This window comes from Neophocaena asiaeorientalis, unplaced genomic scaffold (assembly GCF_003031525.2).
Source record: "Neophocaena asiaeorientalis asiaeorientalis breed wild unplaced genomic scaffold, Neophocaena_asiaeorientalis_V1.1 scaffold30, whole genome shotgun sequence".
NCBI classification, from domain to species: Eukaryota; Metazoa; Chordata; class Mammalia; order Artiodactyla; family Phocoenidae; genus Neophocaena; species Neophocaena asiaeorientalis.
Window position 1 is genome coordinate 12,183,990 of NW_020174923.1, and position 17,779 is coordinate 12,201,768.

Genomic DNA, 17,779 nt, shown 5'->3' on the forward strand with positions numbered 1-17,779 from the left:
CAGAAAAGGTCTGATTTCCATTATATATAATAAGCTCATACAAATCAATAAGAAAAAGATTATAAACCCAGTATACAAATGGGCAGAGAACTGAAGAAAAGGAAAAGGAAATGACTCAAACATGTGAAAAGATGCACAACCTCCTAACAGGAGAAATATGAATTAAAATGACACCTAACAGACTGGCAAAGATTATAGTTTGATGACACTGCTGGAGAGGGTCTGGGGAAAGATGCCCTCTCAGCCTTTGCTGGGTGGGTGTGAACTGGTACCACCTCATGGAGCCCAACTAACATCTTCTCGAACTGGACATGCACATACCTTTGGACAAAACAACACACCCTCCGGGAGTTTACATTTACGCTTTTATGCAGGCACTACAGCATGTACAAGGTAATTCACTGTAACGTTATTGGTGACAGCAAAAGATTGGAAATAATCTAAAATGCCCATTGGCACATTGGGCACAGCAGGAAGCATTCGTGCATTGAGGCTGAGAGCCGAGAATGAGGGCGCTTGCTGTGAGCTGATCCGGAAGGGGATCCAAGTTCATTCCCCCAACCCCGGTCTTCAAACAGCCTCCCCTCCGCCCACCCTGCTTACTACAACTTGGTCTCACGCAGTTCCCCCAAAGGTGGCCCTTCAAATGAACTTTCCTGAGAACCTCACAGTGAGCGACTTTCCTGGGGGCAGAGGACACGCACTTCGTGGGCTGCCCTGGCCTTGTGAGGCTGAGCAGAACACAGAACACCCACCTGCCCGAGTCACAGACTGACCACAGTGCCCCCACCCTCGTGACCTGTGGGCTCTACTCTGGGTAGACATGGTGACATGGTCAGCTGGACGCGGGGCTGGGAGACACCCTCTGTCCCTGGGGGACGGTCAGGCACCAAATCAGAGGACAGGACTGCAGGATTTACAGATTCCCTAACCACAGCAGGAAGAACGCCGTGCTCACTCTGTGTGTCAGCCTGCGAGTGGCCACCACAGCTGTCCTCATGGCCAGCACCCAGACCAATGGGGCAACGTCCTGAGGATGTATGTCTTCACCTACCTGGAGGCGAGTCGTCCTGGGAGGTGAGGCCAGAAGGGCTGGATCCCAGGTCCAGTAACTTCCATGTGTCTTGGAGGGAACTGCTGGCAAGTGATGAGGACCTTTGGGTGTGGTGGCCATTTTCCTCCTGGAATTCTTGAGCCAGGCGTGGCTTTGGGGACTGGTTTTCTTTCTGAGGAGCTGATCTGCAAGTCACTGTGGAGATTCTGTGTTGCCTCTTGAAACAGAGAAAAGAGAATTATCCTTGAAAGCCACCCTCTCTCCCTGCCCTCCTGGGGTGATAAGACAGTGGACGTGGCCTGAGGAGGGGCTCTGGACATTTAAACATGAAACATGGGGGATTCCCCGGCGAACCAGTGGTTAGGACTCTGTGCTTTCACTGCCAAGGGCCCGGGTTCAATCGGGTTCAATCCCTGGTCGGGGAACTAAGATTCCACAAGCTGTGCGGTGCAGCTGAAAGAAAAAACATGAAACACAATCCCGGGGGAGGCGAGGGAGGTGGGATTGGGGACCAGGGCCAATGCCCTGAGGTGAAGCCCTGTCGCTCTGGGCAACGGCCACCCTCTCTGACACCAAGCACTCCAGTTCCAGGTGCTTCCTGGGTCGGGATGTGGCATGAAGACCTGGCCCTGGTGGATCCTGCGTACCAGCCCTGGCCCCGCTGTGCAGCCTGGCTCAGCATCCCTTCTGCAGACTGTCTGTGCCAAGCGGGCTTGGCTCTCTCCTGAGCGTTCGGAGAAACATTCTTTCTTGGCATTCTTAGAGTCCTGTCGTGGAAATTTAAATAAAAGAAATTCAGTGTTCGTGGGTCATTGATGGGGTACCTTACTGAGTTTTCCCTCAAGATTAGGGAGAAACGCTCTCCCCAAATTTCTGATATGAGGGACTTACTCGGCTCTGTGACAAGCCAAAGTGGGGAACCTGCTTGGGTTCACCGGCCAGGACGAATTTAACAGGCCTCATCATGGCAATCGAAGTACCTCCCTGCCCTCGAGGGCAACCAAGCACCGGAAAGTCACACAACCTTCCTGTGGTGCCCAGGGAGGGCACCCTGGGCCCCGCCAGGCACACAAGGGGCCCTGCAGCTCTTGTTTGTGACACATCTTCAGTGCACAGCTGGCCCTCTGCAGCCTAAACACTCACATCTTCCCTCTGAGGGGAAGCCTGTGGAAAAGCAGTCAGGAGGGGCCACCGAGGAGAACCGAAGCCCGGGACCGTGCAGAGCCCTGCATGGAGGGCCACCTGCTGCCGCCGCTTCTCCTGCTCAAGTTTAATCAAGTTTTGGATTTTCAGCCAAGTAATGCACTCATACATTTTCGTTTTAACTTTCAGTTAAACTTTCAGATCCCATAAGCCACAAACAAACAAACAAACAAACTTATCTAAACTGATGGAGAGTCTGTATTAGGTCAAATTATATGAAATTGCTGGTATCTGACCACTTTTGACCCATAAAATGGCAATTTTGTATGGTTCAACATAATACTAAAGCCTACAGCAAACATACTACCTGAAGATAAAAAATGGGAAAAGCATTCTCTGTAAACCAGGACAAATGTGTGGGTGTCAGCCACCCAGTTTTCCTCCACGCTGTGTGGGGTCCTGCCCAGGACAGTGGGGTGAGAAAAGATGAATGGTGTGAGGCCAGAAAAGGAAGCAGCCCGGTCCTTACCCCAGATGCTACGTCCATCAACACACAAAAGCAAAGAGAAATACTGACACATGTGTTGGCATCAATCAGTTCAGAAGAGTTAATAGCTATAAAATCGTTTTACAAAAGTCAACTCTGTTCCAAATGACCAGCAACAGTAGGAAAGTGTAAGTTTAAAGGGATGTTGAAGAGAAACAGACTGGTACAGCTATTGGACAATTATTCGTCGATAAAGAGATGAGCTCTCAAGCCAGGAAGAGACATGGAGGAACCTTACATGCATGTTGCTAAGGGAAGGATGCCCATCTGAGAAGGCTACTTGTTGTTTGATTCCAACTCTGTGACATCCTGGAAAAGGCAAAACCATGAACACAGGAACAAGATCAGTGGTTGCCAGGGGTTAAGGGTGATGAATAGTGGAGCACAGAGGAGTTTTAGGGCCGTGAAACTACTCTGTGTGATGCTATAATAACGAGCACGTGCCATTATACACTAGTCCAAACCCGTAGAAAGTATGCCAAGAGTGACCCCTGATGTAAACTGTGGACTGTGGTGATGATGTGTCAGGGCAGGCTCATTGATTCTAACAAATTAACCACTTTGTTGGGGGTTGCTGATGACATGGGAGGCTGTGCATGTGTTGGGGCAGGAGGTACACGGGAACTCTCTATACTTTCTGCTCAATTTTGCTGTGAATCTGAAACTGCTCTGAAAAATGAAGCCTGTTTATTATAAAAATTTTGATAGCAACAAAAACAGATGACTATATTTTGTTGACCTCTGAAATACCTATATGTGACACACTATAAAGGATCTTCATGCATTGTCTGAAGGTATAGGCCAGTGTAACAACTTGACAGTGTCATTCAACAGTATCTAAGGAAGATAAAATGTACACAGCCTAGAACACAGCAATTCTGATCCTAGGTCCATGCCCGAGAAACTTCTGCACATGAGGACATCTGTAAAAATGTTCACACCAAAGAAATGGTAACTGACCTAAATGCCCATCAATAGAAGAATGGATAAGTAAATGCTCGTGTGTTCACAACACAGAAAGAAAATACGACAACGTGTGTCTAGACCTGGGGTCAGCAAAGCACAACTTGTAGACCAAATCCTGCCCACCACATTTTTTGGTACAGCCTATGAGCTAAAAATAGTTTTTACATTTTTAAATAGTTGAAAAAAATCAAAAACGAAGAAAAATATTTCATGACATGAAAATTATGAAATTAAAGTTACAAGGTCCATAAACTTTTACTGGAGCACATCCATGCCCACCTATTTACATATCTCCTGTGCTGGCATTCAGGGCAAATGCAGAGTTGAGAAGTTGCAACAGAGACTCTGGCCCTTACAGGCCAGAATATTCACTATTTGGTCCTTTACAGAAAAGGTTTGCCAATTCCTGAACTAGAGCTACATGTACCAACATATATACAGTTGACCCTTGAACAACATGTGTTTGAACTGGGCAGGTCCTCTTATATGCGGAGTTTTTTCAATAAATATGCAGTACAGGACTACATGATCCATAGCTGGCTGAATCCATGGATGCAGAACCACCGATACAGAGGGACGACTGTAAAGTTAAACGTGGATTTTCGACCACTGGTGGGGGGTCCGTGCCCCTAACCCCTACGATGTTCAAGGGTCAACTGTGTACATCAGAAACACAGTGCTGAATGAGAGCCTGTGTACAGAACGATGTACACACAGCTGGGTGTGATTTACACAGATTCTTTAAATACCTGCTGAGAGAGAGAAACACCAGGCTCGGGAAAGTCTGAAGGGACCATGGATATTGGGGGCAGAACACTCAAAGGGGTTTTAACTTACAACATTTTGCTTATTAAGTTGGATGGTGTAGACACAGCTTTCATTATATTAGTCTTATCTTAGAAGTCTAAAAATACTTAAAATAAAAATAGATACATAAATAACAATATCCACCCAACAGAGGATAAATGGAAAGAACAGCCAAGAAAATTCTGTAAAGGAACAGAAACATATAACAGAAACTTTAAAGTTTCTGTTATATGTATTTGTAACTTATTAAAACATTACGAAGCTACGGCATTCAGAGCTGGACAGCACCCGCTCAGGAGCAGACAATTCACTGGAACTGTACAGAAAGTAAATGCAGAACCCGAACCTAACAATGCTGCAGCGTCAGGCCCATCACCTACAAAGCACTGGCTTAACTTCTCAAAAATGCCAATGTTGTGAAAGACAAAGAGGGGCTGAGAAGTCGTCCAGGCTGAAGGAGACATGTGCACATACACGCGTGGGCTGCATCCCACACAGGTCCTGGACGGCCTGCTTGGTGGAGGAGGATGGCTGAAAAGAGGTGACTGGCAAAATCTGAACACAGAATATGTATTAAATTCTAGGACTGCATTAATGTTATGTTTCCTGATTTTGATAATTTATATTTTACTGCAGCTATATGTCAGGGAGTGTCCTTGTATTCTGACATCCAGGGGCTCGATGTCTGCAACTTAGATCTACCTATTTCTCTAAAATGTGGAGGAAGCAGAGGGAGGGAAGAGAAAGAATGATAAAGCAAATGTAGCAAAAAGTTAACAATTGGTTAATCTAAGTGAAGGGCACATGTGCTATTCTTGCAACTTTGTGTAAATTTGAAGTTATTTCAAAATAAAAAATTAAACACAAACATAAGCAAGAGTATAGATTTTTAGTACATGATAAAAATGTCAATTCAAAATCAGTGAGAAAAAGGAGGATAATTACTTACAGGGTACTATGACAATTACTAAAGTAGAACAACTAGAGAAACAGGTGAATATTTACCTAAACTCAAAATACAGAAAGAAACTTCTAAGCCAGAAAACAGTGAAATAAACCTTTAAAGTAGACTGACAGGGTTCATTAGATGAAAAAAAAGTTATCTGTGGATTTTTTAAAAAAAGAAAAATTAAAAGGCAAATGACAAGTTTGAGAAACATGTGTAACAGAGAAGGAGCAATTTCCTTAACACATAAAGAACCCCTAAAAACTAACAAGAAAAATACAAACACACAAGTAGAAAAATTAGCTAAAAACTTGCATAAATAACCCACAAAAGAAGAAATATAAATGGCTGATAAATAGATTAAAAAAGTTAACATTGCTCGGAATATAAGGCATTTTTAAAAGATGCATTTTTTAAACTATTATGTTGGTAAAGATTTAGAAAATAATACCTAGGTAGGTAAAGCTATATAATAAAACATATATATATTATACTTTGTAATTTTGAAAAATAGCAGGAAACACACTGATATGTTACTGGCAACTATGTTGAAATGCTAAAAGTTGGAAACTTTTTAAATTGTGTTTACTGTATTTTGAAGTTTCCGTTATGAAATGAAGTATTTAAGCAATCAGTAAAAAGTTATTAGAAATAAGTTTCTTACGTAAAGGAGTGTTACCTGAGTTGTGAGACGGGGTTGCAACGGTCCCAAGCGTGCATCAGGTGCCTCACCTGAACCCTGGGCCTCAGGGGTAGGAAGGGGGTGATGAGGCAGCTTCCCTATAAACAAGATGAGGGAAACGGTTTGTCCTCTGTGTGCACATCACTTGGGTTTCTCTTGTACTGAATACAAATACTCAAGAAGAACAGTATGTACCTCTTCAAAACCAAAGTCACTTCTCTTTCAAGAGAACTTGGGGGGTGGACACCTGTGACTTGTACAACACACACCAGCATTTCAGCAGACTTCAGAACACACAGAAGCCTTCCACAGCAGCACATACCCCTTATGCAGCTTCTCAAAGTGGCAGTCATGAGCCATCCATTAAGAGACCCAAAGACATACCCTCTCCGCAGCAGAGAAAAATAAGAAGCAAAAGTTTAAGTATATACACTTGAGGCTTATTCTTGTAATCAATGCTTCAGCAGTCTTCTTTGAAAATAGGCGTAAACATCTTAGATTAACTTTAACCAACTGTAACTTCTCAGTTGCACTATTCTTGTTATGAACTCTCATCAGATCTTTCACTTTTGAAAATTATTAGTAAGTTAACCATGGCCATGTTAAGTCTTTGACATCTCCATGGACAAAAAAAATGTTGTCTGCCATTTCAATGAACAAAGAATGTTGCCTGCCACCAAGCTATCAGCCTCTGCAGCCACCTCAACTGTGCACCCTGAGGGGATTTGGGATGGAGAAAAACAGGACACTGTCCCTACATAGTTAAGATGCATATCAAAGGAATGATTTCAGTGGGCCCAAGGTCTTGCATCTTCCCATAGGTAGAAAGGCACTAAAATCCTCGAGATGTCTGCTTTTTGTGATTAGCAGTAATCTTTTGATGTCTGACTACCTATATATTGTTTCAGCAAAAACTCCTACATATTCTTTCTCCTCCCTGACCTCTTTGGAACAGTCTCTCAGATCCATCTGACAGGCTACCTTCCCAGACTGCAGTCCTCAGTAATGTTCTTGAATAAAACATAATTCTCAACTTTTAGGTTGTGCATTTTTTCTTCAGTGAACATCTACAAAGAGTTTGTTTACTTTAATGGAAAAAAAAATGAAAGAAAGAAAGAAGAAAAAGGAGAGAAAGCTTTACAGTCAGGTCAGCACAGTGGGAAAAGACTGTGCTACAGGCATTGCTTAGACCACTGTGAGGCCATCCCAGTGGACTGACTCAGGATTTCCAGAACTCTAGTCAAGAAGCAGATGGACCGTTGAGACCTCAGAACCGAGACTGAGAGGAACAAGGTTTAACCACCTAGGACTGAAGGAACCAATGAGGGACGAGGCAGCTGTTGTTGGGAACACTATAGATGCGATTTTAATGTTCTCCTTTCTAGATATGCAAGGAACTCTTTTTCCCCTTAAGCTGTCTGTAGTCCATATACATTTGTGGTCTCTGGTTTTGTAAACTGAAACGAAACATTTCTAACTAAGTGATATCTTGTTCTCCCTGCCCGAGTCCTCCAGAACACAGAAACTCCTGCTGATTATTCTTACTTGCCTGACAATATAGTAATTTGCATAGGTTCAAAGAGAATCTGTCCTTGTTTTTACCAGGATTTGACTGGAAATGTGGATTATGCAGCCAAGGCCCTGCCTGGGTGGCCAGAGTTGAGAATGATACTCACTTAATCATCAGGACCCCATTGCCTGTAAGGATCTGTGGTTGACTTCATGGAGCAATGCTCACAAAGCCCTCCCTCCCAGGATAACTGGCAGGTGCCAGGCTCAGAGAGGGTTAAGGAAGGTCATCTCCTGGCAGGTCCAGGAACCTCAGAATATTTTGGAAACCTCAAGAAAAAAGGAATTTTCTCAAAATCACCAAGCAGGTGAAACATGGTAAGTTCTTGGCTTCCTGGACTCAGGACAACAAACAAGAAGCTTTCAAAAGTCCAATCTGAAATCGTGATGGAAAGTTCCAGCAAAGCAAACTCAAGAAGGCTAACACCGTGAATTAATACTCTTGCTGCGCCTATGGAAACGATCAGGCCAAATGATACCAGCCTTGTTTTGTGATCAAGAATAGTCTTTGAGATTATTTTTCTTTTTCTCTTTTTTCTTTTGGCCACGCTGTGCGACTTGTGGGATCTTAGTTCCCCGAACAGGAATTGAACCTAAGCCCTCAGCAGTGAAAGTGCAGAGTCCTAACCATTGGACCGCCAGGGAATTCCCCGAGATTATTTTTTTTATCAAAAGCTGAGAAACTGTAGGGAGGGACTTCCCTGGTGGCGCAGTGGTTAAGAATCCGCCTGCCGAAACAGGGGACACGGGTTCGAGCCCTGGGCCGGGAAGATCCCACATGCCGCAGAGCACCTAAGCCTGAGTGCCACGACTCCCGAGCCTGTGCACCAGAGCCCACAAGCCACAACTACTGAGCCTGCATGCCACAACTACTGAAGCCTGTGCACCTAGAACCCGTGCTCTGTATCAAGAGAAGCCACCGCAGTGAGAAGCCTGTGCACTGCAACGAAGAGTAGCCCCCTGCTCGCCGCAACTAGAGAAAGACCACACGCAGCAACGAAGGCCCAATGCAGCCAAAAGTAAATAAATTAATTTTTTAAAAAAGAAACTGCAGGGAAAAAACTGTGTTCCAATGGAAACTGCATAGCCTACTGCATACCCTGAGGAGCTATCAGGTTCTTGCCTCTCATTGTGCCTGAACTACTTTACAACTCTGGAAGTTGACAGACACGCAAACTACACCTTGTCCCTTGGAGTTTTCATGGGCTCCCCCTCCCCCCTTTAGAGAAACCAGTTCTGCCCCATTTGCAATTCAATTCCTTTACTCCATATAAATTTGTGCTCTTTTGATTTTTCCTTGGAATTGCTTATAACATGTGACTGATTTCCTCACTGTTTAATAAACAGAAGAGAATTCTAAACACGGGATCTTTTTTTTTCGGGATCATTTTCATATCTGTTTGAGAGCCATATTTTACTTCTTTCTGAAAATTACTTTTTAAAACCTGGGTAAAGAAATATTATTAAATGTTATTAAACATCAGAAAGGACACTGAATAGTATGAACCATGATGAGCTATTAACTGTCATGAACACTTCTGCTCTAAGTAACACGGCATGAAAATTGATACAACACAATGGTGAGGAGGAGAAATGGACAGAAATACAAGAGCAGTGCAAGATTTTAACACAAAGATCATGGTTCTTGGCATTTCAAGTTGACGAGTATAAAGAAGTTTAGACAGAATGTTAATAATTGTATTTAAGCTGAGGCGTCCCAGCACTGGAGCCTACAGGCTGTTGAGTGGGGCTGGGTCTTCGTGCCAGGGTGGTGGTCTCCAGGAGAGCTCACGCCAGTGGGTGTTCCCTGGTACCTCCGCCACCAGTGTCCTTGTCCCCACAGTGAGCTGCAGCTGCCTCCCACCTCCTCGGAGACCCCCCAAGACCAGCAGGATAGTCTTCGGTATTTTGCTCATTTGTTCATCCATGTGAACATAAAATCCAGTTTGTCCAGCTCCTTGAAAAAAATATGCTGGGATTTTGATCAGTTTGAGAATTGACGTCCTCAAAAAAGTAAACTCTCTGTATCAGTGGACATACTATATCTCTGTTTATCTAGGTCTTCTATAGCATCTTTAATAAAACTGTAATTTTTTTCCAATAAGAAAAAAAATATTTAATAAGGCTGCTTAATAGAACAGAATCAAAAGTAGACTTCAACTCATGCTTAAAAATAACTGAAGGAATTCTTTTTAAAATATATTTATTTATTTATTTTTGGCTGAGTTGGGTCCTCGTTGCTGCACGCGGGCTTTCCCTAGTTGCAGCAAGTGGGGGCTACTCTTTGTTGTGGTGTGCAGGCTTCTCATTGCGGTGGCTTCTCTTGTTGAGGAGCAAGGGCTCTAGGTGAACAGGCTTCAGTAGTTGTGGCTCGTGGGCTTAGTTGCTCCGTGGCATGTGGGATCTTCCTGGACCAGGGCTCGAACCCACGTCCCCTGCATTGGCAGGTAGATTCTTATAAACACCGCACCACCAGGGAAGCCCACTAAAGGAATTTTGAAACTCTCTCTTGTGAAAATTAACCAAGGGAATCTCACTAAGATGGAGTGGGAGACCAGAAGGGGAGCCCTTATGCACGTCCCACTCACATCAATACAGATCCTAACAGAAGAGACTACCTTGCATCTCCATACGGAAGTGACACTGCTTTACTGCTGCCTGTGGGAGGAAGACATTCTCCTTGCCTGGCAGCAGCCCAACCAATGAAAGATCATTACAGCTCAGCCAATGAAAAACGACTACACTTTGAACCCCCAGTTTCCTCCAATGGACTGTTTATAACGGCTCCCCACAATGCCCCCTTCTCCTCTATAAAAGAATTTCCTCTCTTTTGCTTTACCCGACTTGCATGTGGTTCACCATAGTTGTATGTTCTGAACTGCAATTCTTTGCTGCTCCTTAATAAACTCGTTTTGCTGATAAAAATAACTGTTTTAGGTTAACATTACATGGAGGTCCGACCGAGATCCAGAGCAGACCCCTGACAACCCCAAGGCTGGTGAGCAAACAGGTGTGGTACCAACAGAGCCCACTGAGCTCACTGTTTTTCTAGTCACCCCTGGAGTTTGAGGGTAAGCTTTTCTCCTGGATCTGAGCTCCACTCTTTTTGCATTTGGAAGCTCTCTAGGCTTTATCTGGGATCTGTTCAAAGGCTTCATCCTTTTTTGTTAAGGCCTTGTTTTGTCCGTGAGTACTCACTTGGCACTTGAGCCGGACTTGAAATCAGGCTGTCCCTGTTGGAACTGTGCTGGCATTTGGTCCAATTCCTTTTGGAACTGGGCTGTTCCTATTTGGAACTGTGCCATTCAGCCTCTGGCCTGATTCCGTTGGGATCAGGCTGTCCCTACTGGAACTGTGATGCTATTTGGCCTGCAGGCTGTTTAAGAATTACCTCTTTGCTTTAGAGAAAAAAAAAAAAAAAAAACTCTCAAAAATGGGATCCCAGTTATCTAAATGTCTTGAGGGCACCCCACATTCAAGGACCCTGTCTGATTTTATGTTTAAAAACCACAGCCCCTCCTCCTGCACATTTCTATGGGGAAATTTCAGGCTCCCCAAACTTACCTTTCTTAAAACTATATTAGCCATAGCTCTGAAATCATCAAAATTAAACCGGGTGCCTCTTTTGGTTGCTATTTTGAGGCTTCCAAACATGATCAGGAATTTTAAATTGCTTCCCTGCAAATACAATAATTACATTAACTGAGGCAAACAATTAAAGAAAGAGAAAATGGCTCTGAAGTCTCATGCTCAGCTCCCCCAACTCCTTTGTCCCTGGCGTCATCTTGTTCATCCTCCCACCCCTGCTTCTTTGTCTCAGGCTCTGCCACCCTCTGAACCTATCAGAACCTGCTCTTTAAAGTGAAATATTCTGAGGGTCCAAAGAGACCCCAGATTACTTATGTTCCCTTGAGGAAGGGTGAATTGCCAGACGCAGTTAAAGACTTTCCTAAAGTAACTGAGGGCCCCCCGTAGGTTTGCTGGAGAATTTAGCATAGTTATTCAAACCTACCAGTCTGGTTTCTCAGATTTATATCAGTTAGTTTACCTGCTTTTTGAGGGGCAAGCCAAACACTGGATGAAATTAGCCCTATGGAAACACCCTGGAGGGGATTTAGAAAAACAAACCCCTAGCTTCTGGCAAGAGGTCAGAACGTGCTGAAAACCTCCACCAGCAATTACAGTCGTCTTTCCTAAGCCTGTTGATGGGAATAAAATTTAGGTTTTCACACAAAAATCTGATGAACCTGTTCATAACTATTATAATTGACTTCACATTGTTTTTAAAGAAAATTCTGGTCTTCCTTCAGATGTTCAAACCACTCAGATACCCCTTATCTCCATACTTATGAATGGGCTGAACCAGGATCTTTCTCTTTTAAAAGGACAAGGGTGGAATGGGAAATTACGTCCACTCTAGACTTAGTTAACTTGGCAAATTAGCTCACTCGAATCCTAGATGAATCACCTAAAAGAAAGACCACTAGGGATCCCCTGGTGGTGCAGTGGTTGAGAGTCCGCCTGCCGATGCAGGGGACACGGGTTCATGACGCAGTCTGGGAAGATCCCACATGGCGCAGAGCGGCTGGACCCATGAGCCACGGCCGCTGAGCCTGCGTGGCCGGAGCCTGTGCTCCGCAACGGGAGAGGCCACAACAGTGAGAGGCCCGCGTACTGCAAATAAAAAAAAGAAAAGAAAGAAAGACCACTAAATTCTTAATCTTCAACTCCCGAAAATGAAGGCCCCTTAACGAAACCCAAAACCTTCTAGTTTCTGCTATTACTGTAAAGAGCCAGGACACTGGAAAGACTGTTACAAGTTTAAGCGTTTCGGGCATCTTCAGCCCTCTAACCAGCCTCTCCAATATCCTCTTAACTCCCAATGAGGGGCTCCAAGGAAGGACAGAGGCTCTCCCAATCCTCTCCTTGAATCAGCTTGGAGAAGCCACTATCCAGATTGGGAACGAATCTCTCTCTGTCCTTACAGACACCAGACCACACTCTCAGTGCTCAGCCCCACTGCTAGAAAGGAGCCCCTGCCTCAAAATACTAAAATGGTCCAAATAGTGGGGGATCTCTAATGCACCTCAACAGGGTCCTGTTTCTGAACCTATTCCCTTTTGCTTAGACCCTTTAAGAGATACACACCCTCTTCTCCTTAGCTCCTCCGTCACTATTCATTTAATAGGCTGAGACTTCTTGGAAAAGTATTATGCCTGAACTTCTTTCTCCCAAAAGGGGGAAACAGTTCTAAAATTTGACAGTCGCCATCAAAATAGCCACCAGGTGAATTAAATGATCCTTTGACATCTTTTATTTGCTCTGTCTCCAACGGTTCTGGAACTGATTCTGGAAACACTAATCATTTGTCCCTATTGAATCAGCTACCACCATCCTTATGGGCAAACTCTCCAATTGGTATTGGCAAAATCCACAGTGTACCTCCCATCAAGATTCAAATAGATCCCTCAAAACCTCTCCTCAAATAAAAAAGCCCTTCAAGGTATAAAGTCCATAATAGAAGACTTTGAGGCTTATGGCCTCATTATCCCCTACAGTAGTTCCTGTGGTACTCCTATTTCACCCGTGAGAAAACCCATTTCCTCTCGTTTTACTGGACTTACATGTGGTTCACCATAGCTGTATGTCCTAAATGGCAATTCTTTGCTGTTCCCAAATAAACCCATTTTGCTGGAAAAATAACTGGTCATTTTTTTTTGTTTTAGGTGAACAATCCTAGTCTAACTTGAGTGAAATAGAAAACCTGAGCCCATAGGGGCAGAACATCTGGCAACTAACCACCCTGATAATATTATCCCTCAAAACCCCTGGGACATGGCCAGAGCGATACTCAGATGGGAAATTCACACCTTAAAAAAATGCAATTACTGGGCTTTCGTGATGGTACAGTGGTTAAGAATCTGCCTGCCAATGCAGGGGACACAGGTTTGAGCCCTGGTCCGAGAAGATCCCACATGCCACAGAGCAACTAAGCCCGTGTGCCATGACTACTGAGCCTGCACTCTAGAGCCCATGAGCCACAACCACTGAGCCTGCGTGCCACAACTACTGAAGCCCACACACCTAGAGCCCGTGCTCCGCAACAAGAGAAGCCACTGCAATGAGAAGCCCGCACACCACAACGAAGAGTAGCCCCTGCTTGTCGCAACTAGAGAAAGACCGCACACAGCAATGAAGACCCAATGCAGCTAAAAATAAATAAATAAATTTATATATATAAAAATGCAATTACTAAACAAGAAAGAATGAAGTAAATGTTTAAGAAATCAGGGAAAGAACAATAAAATTATCCCAAGGAAAAGAATGAATAAAGATGAAATGGAAACTTCTGGTAAAGACACAGGAATCTACCCATTGGCTCCAAGCAGTCACCTTTGAGGAAACCCCCTGGAAGGTAGCAGAGAAATTTTAAAACACACACACACACACACACACACACACACACACACACACAAATGTAAATAAACACATCTAACATGCTCCAGAAGAGATTAGAAAGAAATAGGAAGAAGTGGTATTTAAAGAAACAATGGGTGAATGGATAAAGAAGATGTGGCAGATAAATACAATGGAATATTACTCAGCCATAAAAAGAAACAAAACTGAGTTATTTGTAGTGAGGTGGATGAGCTGAGAATTTTAAAGAATCGGAATAAAAAAACCCAAAACCAACCAACCACAAGTCTTAAGATTTAAAAAACATACTGATTCCAGAGCAGGTTAAATTAAAGCAGAGCAACTCTCACGTAGACACAGGATGGTAAAACAGGAGCACAAACGGATTAGATGAAAAAAATCTGAGAGCAGCCAGAGAGGAAAGGGAGGCCACCCACCAGGAAGGGGCTTGTACTAATGCTGGCTTCTCAGAAGACAGCAGGGTATTGTCTTTTTTTTTTTTTGCTACGTTGGGTCTTCGTTGCTGTGTGCGGGCTTTCTCTCGTTGTGGCAAGCGGGTCTACTCTTGGTTGCAGTGCGCGGGCTTCTTACTGCAGTGTCCTCTCTTGCATTGGAGCACGGGCTCTAGGCGCAGGGGCTCAGTAGTTGTGGTGCACGGGCTTAGTTTCTCCGCGGCATGTGGGATCTTCCCGGACCAGGGCTCGAACCCGTGTCCCCTGCATTGGCAGGTGGATTCTTTTTTCTTATTTATTAATTTTTGGCTGCATTGGGTCTTCGTTGCTACGTGCAGGCTTCCTCTAGTTGCAGCGAGTGGGGCTACTCTTCATTGCAGTGCGTGGGCTTCTCATTGCGGTGGCTTCTCTTGTTGCCGAGCACAGGCTCTAGGCGCGTGGGCTTCAGTAGTTGTGGCTCGCGGGCTCTAGAGCACAGGCTCAGTAGTTGTGGTGCACGGGCTTAGTTGCTCCGTGGCATGTGGGATCTTCCCGGACCAGGGCTTGAACCCGTGTCCCCTGAATTGGCAGGTGGATTCTTAACCACTGCGCCACCAGGGAAGTTGCTATTGTCTTTGAAAAAGTTGTAAGAAAATGCTAATCAGAGGTCTCTTTCCAGCTATGCCATCGTTCTAGAAAGTGGTCAAAATAAAATCATTTTATGAAGACAAAGAGTTTATTGCCCACAGGCTCTTCTTGAAGGAAAGACTAGATCCCTGAATGTCAGTTCCTTTCCCTCCCAGGCCCTCAGAAGAGATGTGTGAAATTGTGCATGACCCAGGGCTCCCGAGGGTCCTAGAGAAGCAGAGTGTGGCAGGTTGCTGACAGCGAGGGGCAAACATGCCAATAAATGTGCCATAAAATGTGACTGAAAACATGCCATAAAATGTGACTGAAAATCACTGCTTCTAAATTAATATCATTTACAGTAGGATTGGAGATCCTTATGTATGATCATAATTAATTAAATGTAAAGAGGTATTTTACTATTTATGTAAGTGTGCCCAATAAACAGCATTGGGTCAGCCAGCTAACCACTTAGGAAAAGATAAAGATAGATCCCTAATTTGTTCTTTTCTTTTACTAAATCATTTCTAGATGAATCAAAAATTCAGCAAGAAGAAAGTTGGGGGAAGGGACAAAAGAAATTCAGCAGGAAAACTACATGATAATGAGATACAAATGGCCAAAACACACACACACAGATAAATGTAAAGAAATACAAATTAAAACAATGAACTATTTTTACCTAACTAAATTGGCAAAAAACATTTTCTAATGAATTTTTAGTTTCTGTGAAGCTGTGGTCAAGTAGGCACTTTACTGTTGTAAAAATGCCTGAGATGCGCTTTGGTGGGGGGTAGGGGTGGACTGGGGGCACGACCATGCCCTCCTGCGAGGCTGGCTACAGCATGGCTGCCGAGCCGCAGGACAGACGTGATTCCAGCGTGGAGTCTCCTCACAGCAGGGCCAGTGAGGGAATGAGTGCAGACCGAGGTGGGGGCCACGTGGAGTTCCAATGTGAGGGTGCGTGTGACAGTGTGAACACACACCCCGACAGACAGACAGATAGGCGCCAAAATGCGGATGAGTTCTAGTCAGTAATTTGTGCTTTCCAGTATAAGTTAACAATTTCTCAGCATTCATTTGTATTTTTATAGTGAGCAAACAGCCTTTCATAATCAGAATAAAAAGAGAGCTTTTAAGAAGTGCTGGCTATGGGACTTCCCTGGTGGTGCAGTGGTTAAGTATCTGCCTGCCAAGTCAGGGGACACGGGTTCGAGCCCTGGCCTGGGAAGATCCCACATGCCGCGGAGCAACTCCACCCATGCGCCCCAACTACTGAGCTTGCGCTCTAGAGCCCCCAAGCCACAGCTACTGAGCCTGCGAGCCGCAACTACTGAAGCCCGCGCGCCTAGAGCCCGTGCTCCGCAACAAGGGAAGCCACGACAATGAGAAGCCCACGCACCACAACGAAGAGTAGCCCCTGCTCACTGAAACTAGAGAAAGCCTACGTGCCGCAACAAAGACCCAACGCAGCCAAAAAAATAAAATAATAATAATAATAAATAAATAAATAAATAAAAAGAAATGCTGGCTATCAAAGGCTATATACTGTGTGATTCCAACTGTATGACATTCTGGAAAAGGCTAAACTATGGAGACAGTGAAAAGATGAGTGGTTGTCAGAAGTCAGGAGGGAGGGAGGATGACCAGTGGAGCACAGAGGCTCCAAACCCACAGAACACACACCACCAAGGTGAACCTGATGTAAACTACGGACTCTGGGTGACGCTGTGTCAAAGCAGTTTCACTGATTACGACAAATGTACCATCTACAGTGGATGTGGATTATGAGGGAGGAGTGTGTGTGCGGGGTCAGGGAGTGTATGGGAAATCTGTGTCTTCTGCTCAGTTTTGCTGTGAACCTAAAACTACCCCCCAAATAAAGTCTTTCAAAACTGTTAGATGTTAAGATCCTTAGAAACAACACTTTAAGGAATCCTAGCTGTATACTATAGATTAGGAAAACATCATGTGCAGTTCCAATTTCTGGCAAAAGCTGAATTGGCAGCAGGAGGAAGAACAGAGTAGGAGAGAGGTGGGCCAAGCTGAAGTCCACTCAGTTTGGCTGCATGACCTGCCCTTTTCTGGCACTCCACCGTGCAGGCCTGCTCAGGCTGTGCTGGCATCCATCATGGTCCTGGCCTCACCCACAGCAGATGGTGTAATGGCCTCTCAGAAGTGAGGGGTGAGCACTCAGAGCTAGGCTGACAGGAGTGCAAACTGGGACGGGGCACCTGGGGACAGGTGACTCCCCAGCACTGCCACCCACCCACTCACCTGGAGAAGAGGTGGGGGAGTGAAGGGCTGAATCAAGGGCCGCCTGGGCAGCTCTGGGCCACACGCCCAACCACGCGAGTCTGCCTGTCTGTAAATGCGGATCCGAAGGCCCGGACCTGAGAGGGAGGGACGTGGCTGGCACAGGACCTGACCCCAGGCCGTGGAGGATGCAGGATGAAACCAGGGCCAGTGAAGGGGCTGCTCTGCTAGCTCCCTGCGGGGATGAGGTCCCTTCCCAGAGGCACACAGGCGAGGACAAGCCTTGGGGCAGGGGCAGGTGTACCCTGGGGTCGACCCTGCCTGGTGGCGCTGA

At 45.0% G+C, this 17,779-nt stretch overlaps 1 protein-coding gene across 3 annotated transcripts in view; it reads right to left on the bottom strand.

The window, feature by feature from the left end:
* Nucleotides 1-422: 422 nt before the first annotated feature.
* Nucleotides 423-17,779, bottom strand: part of CCDC57 (coiled-coil domain containing 57) — a 78,556-nt gene continuing 61,199 nt past the window's right edge. The window contains exons 18-20 of one of the 3 annotated variants that reach the window (XM_024761178.1): nucleotides 6,143-6,243; nucleotides 1,702-1,821; nucleotides 423-1,271 (exon numbers count right to left, since the gene is read on the bottom strand). In XM_024761178.1, coding sequence (XP_024616946.1) covers nucleotides 1,047-1,271; nucleotides 1,702-1,821; nucleotides 6,143-6,243 — 446 coding nt within the window. In that variant the 3' untranslated portion in view covers nucleotides 423-1,046. Of the gene's footprint in view, nucleotides 1,822-6,142; nucleotides 6,244-17,779 lie in introns of all 3 variants that reach the window. The other 2 variants (XM_024761181.1, XM_024761179.1) reach the window with 2 other exon arrangements.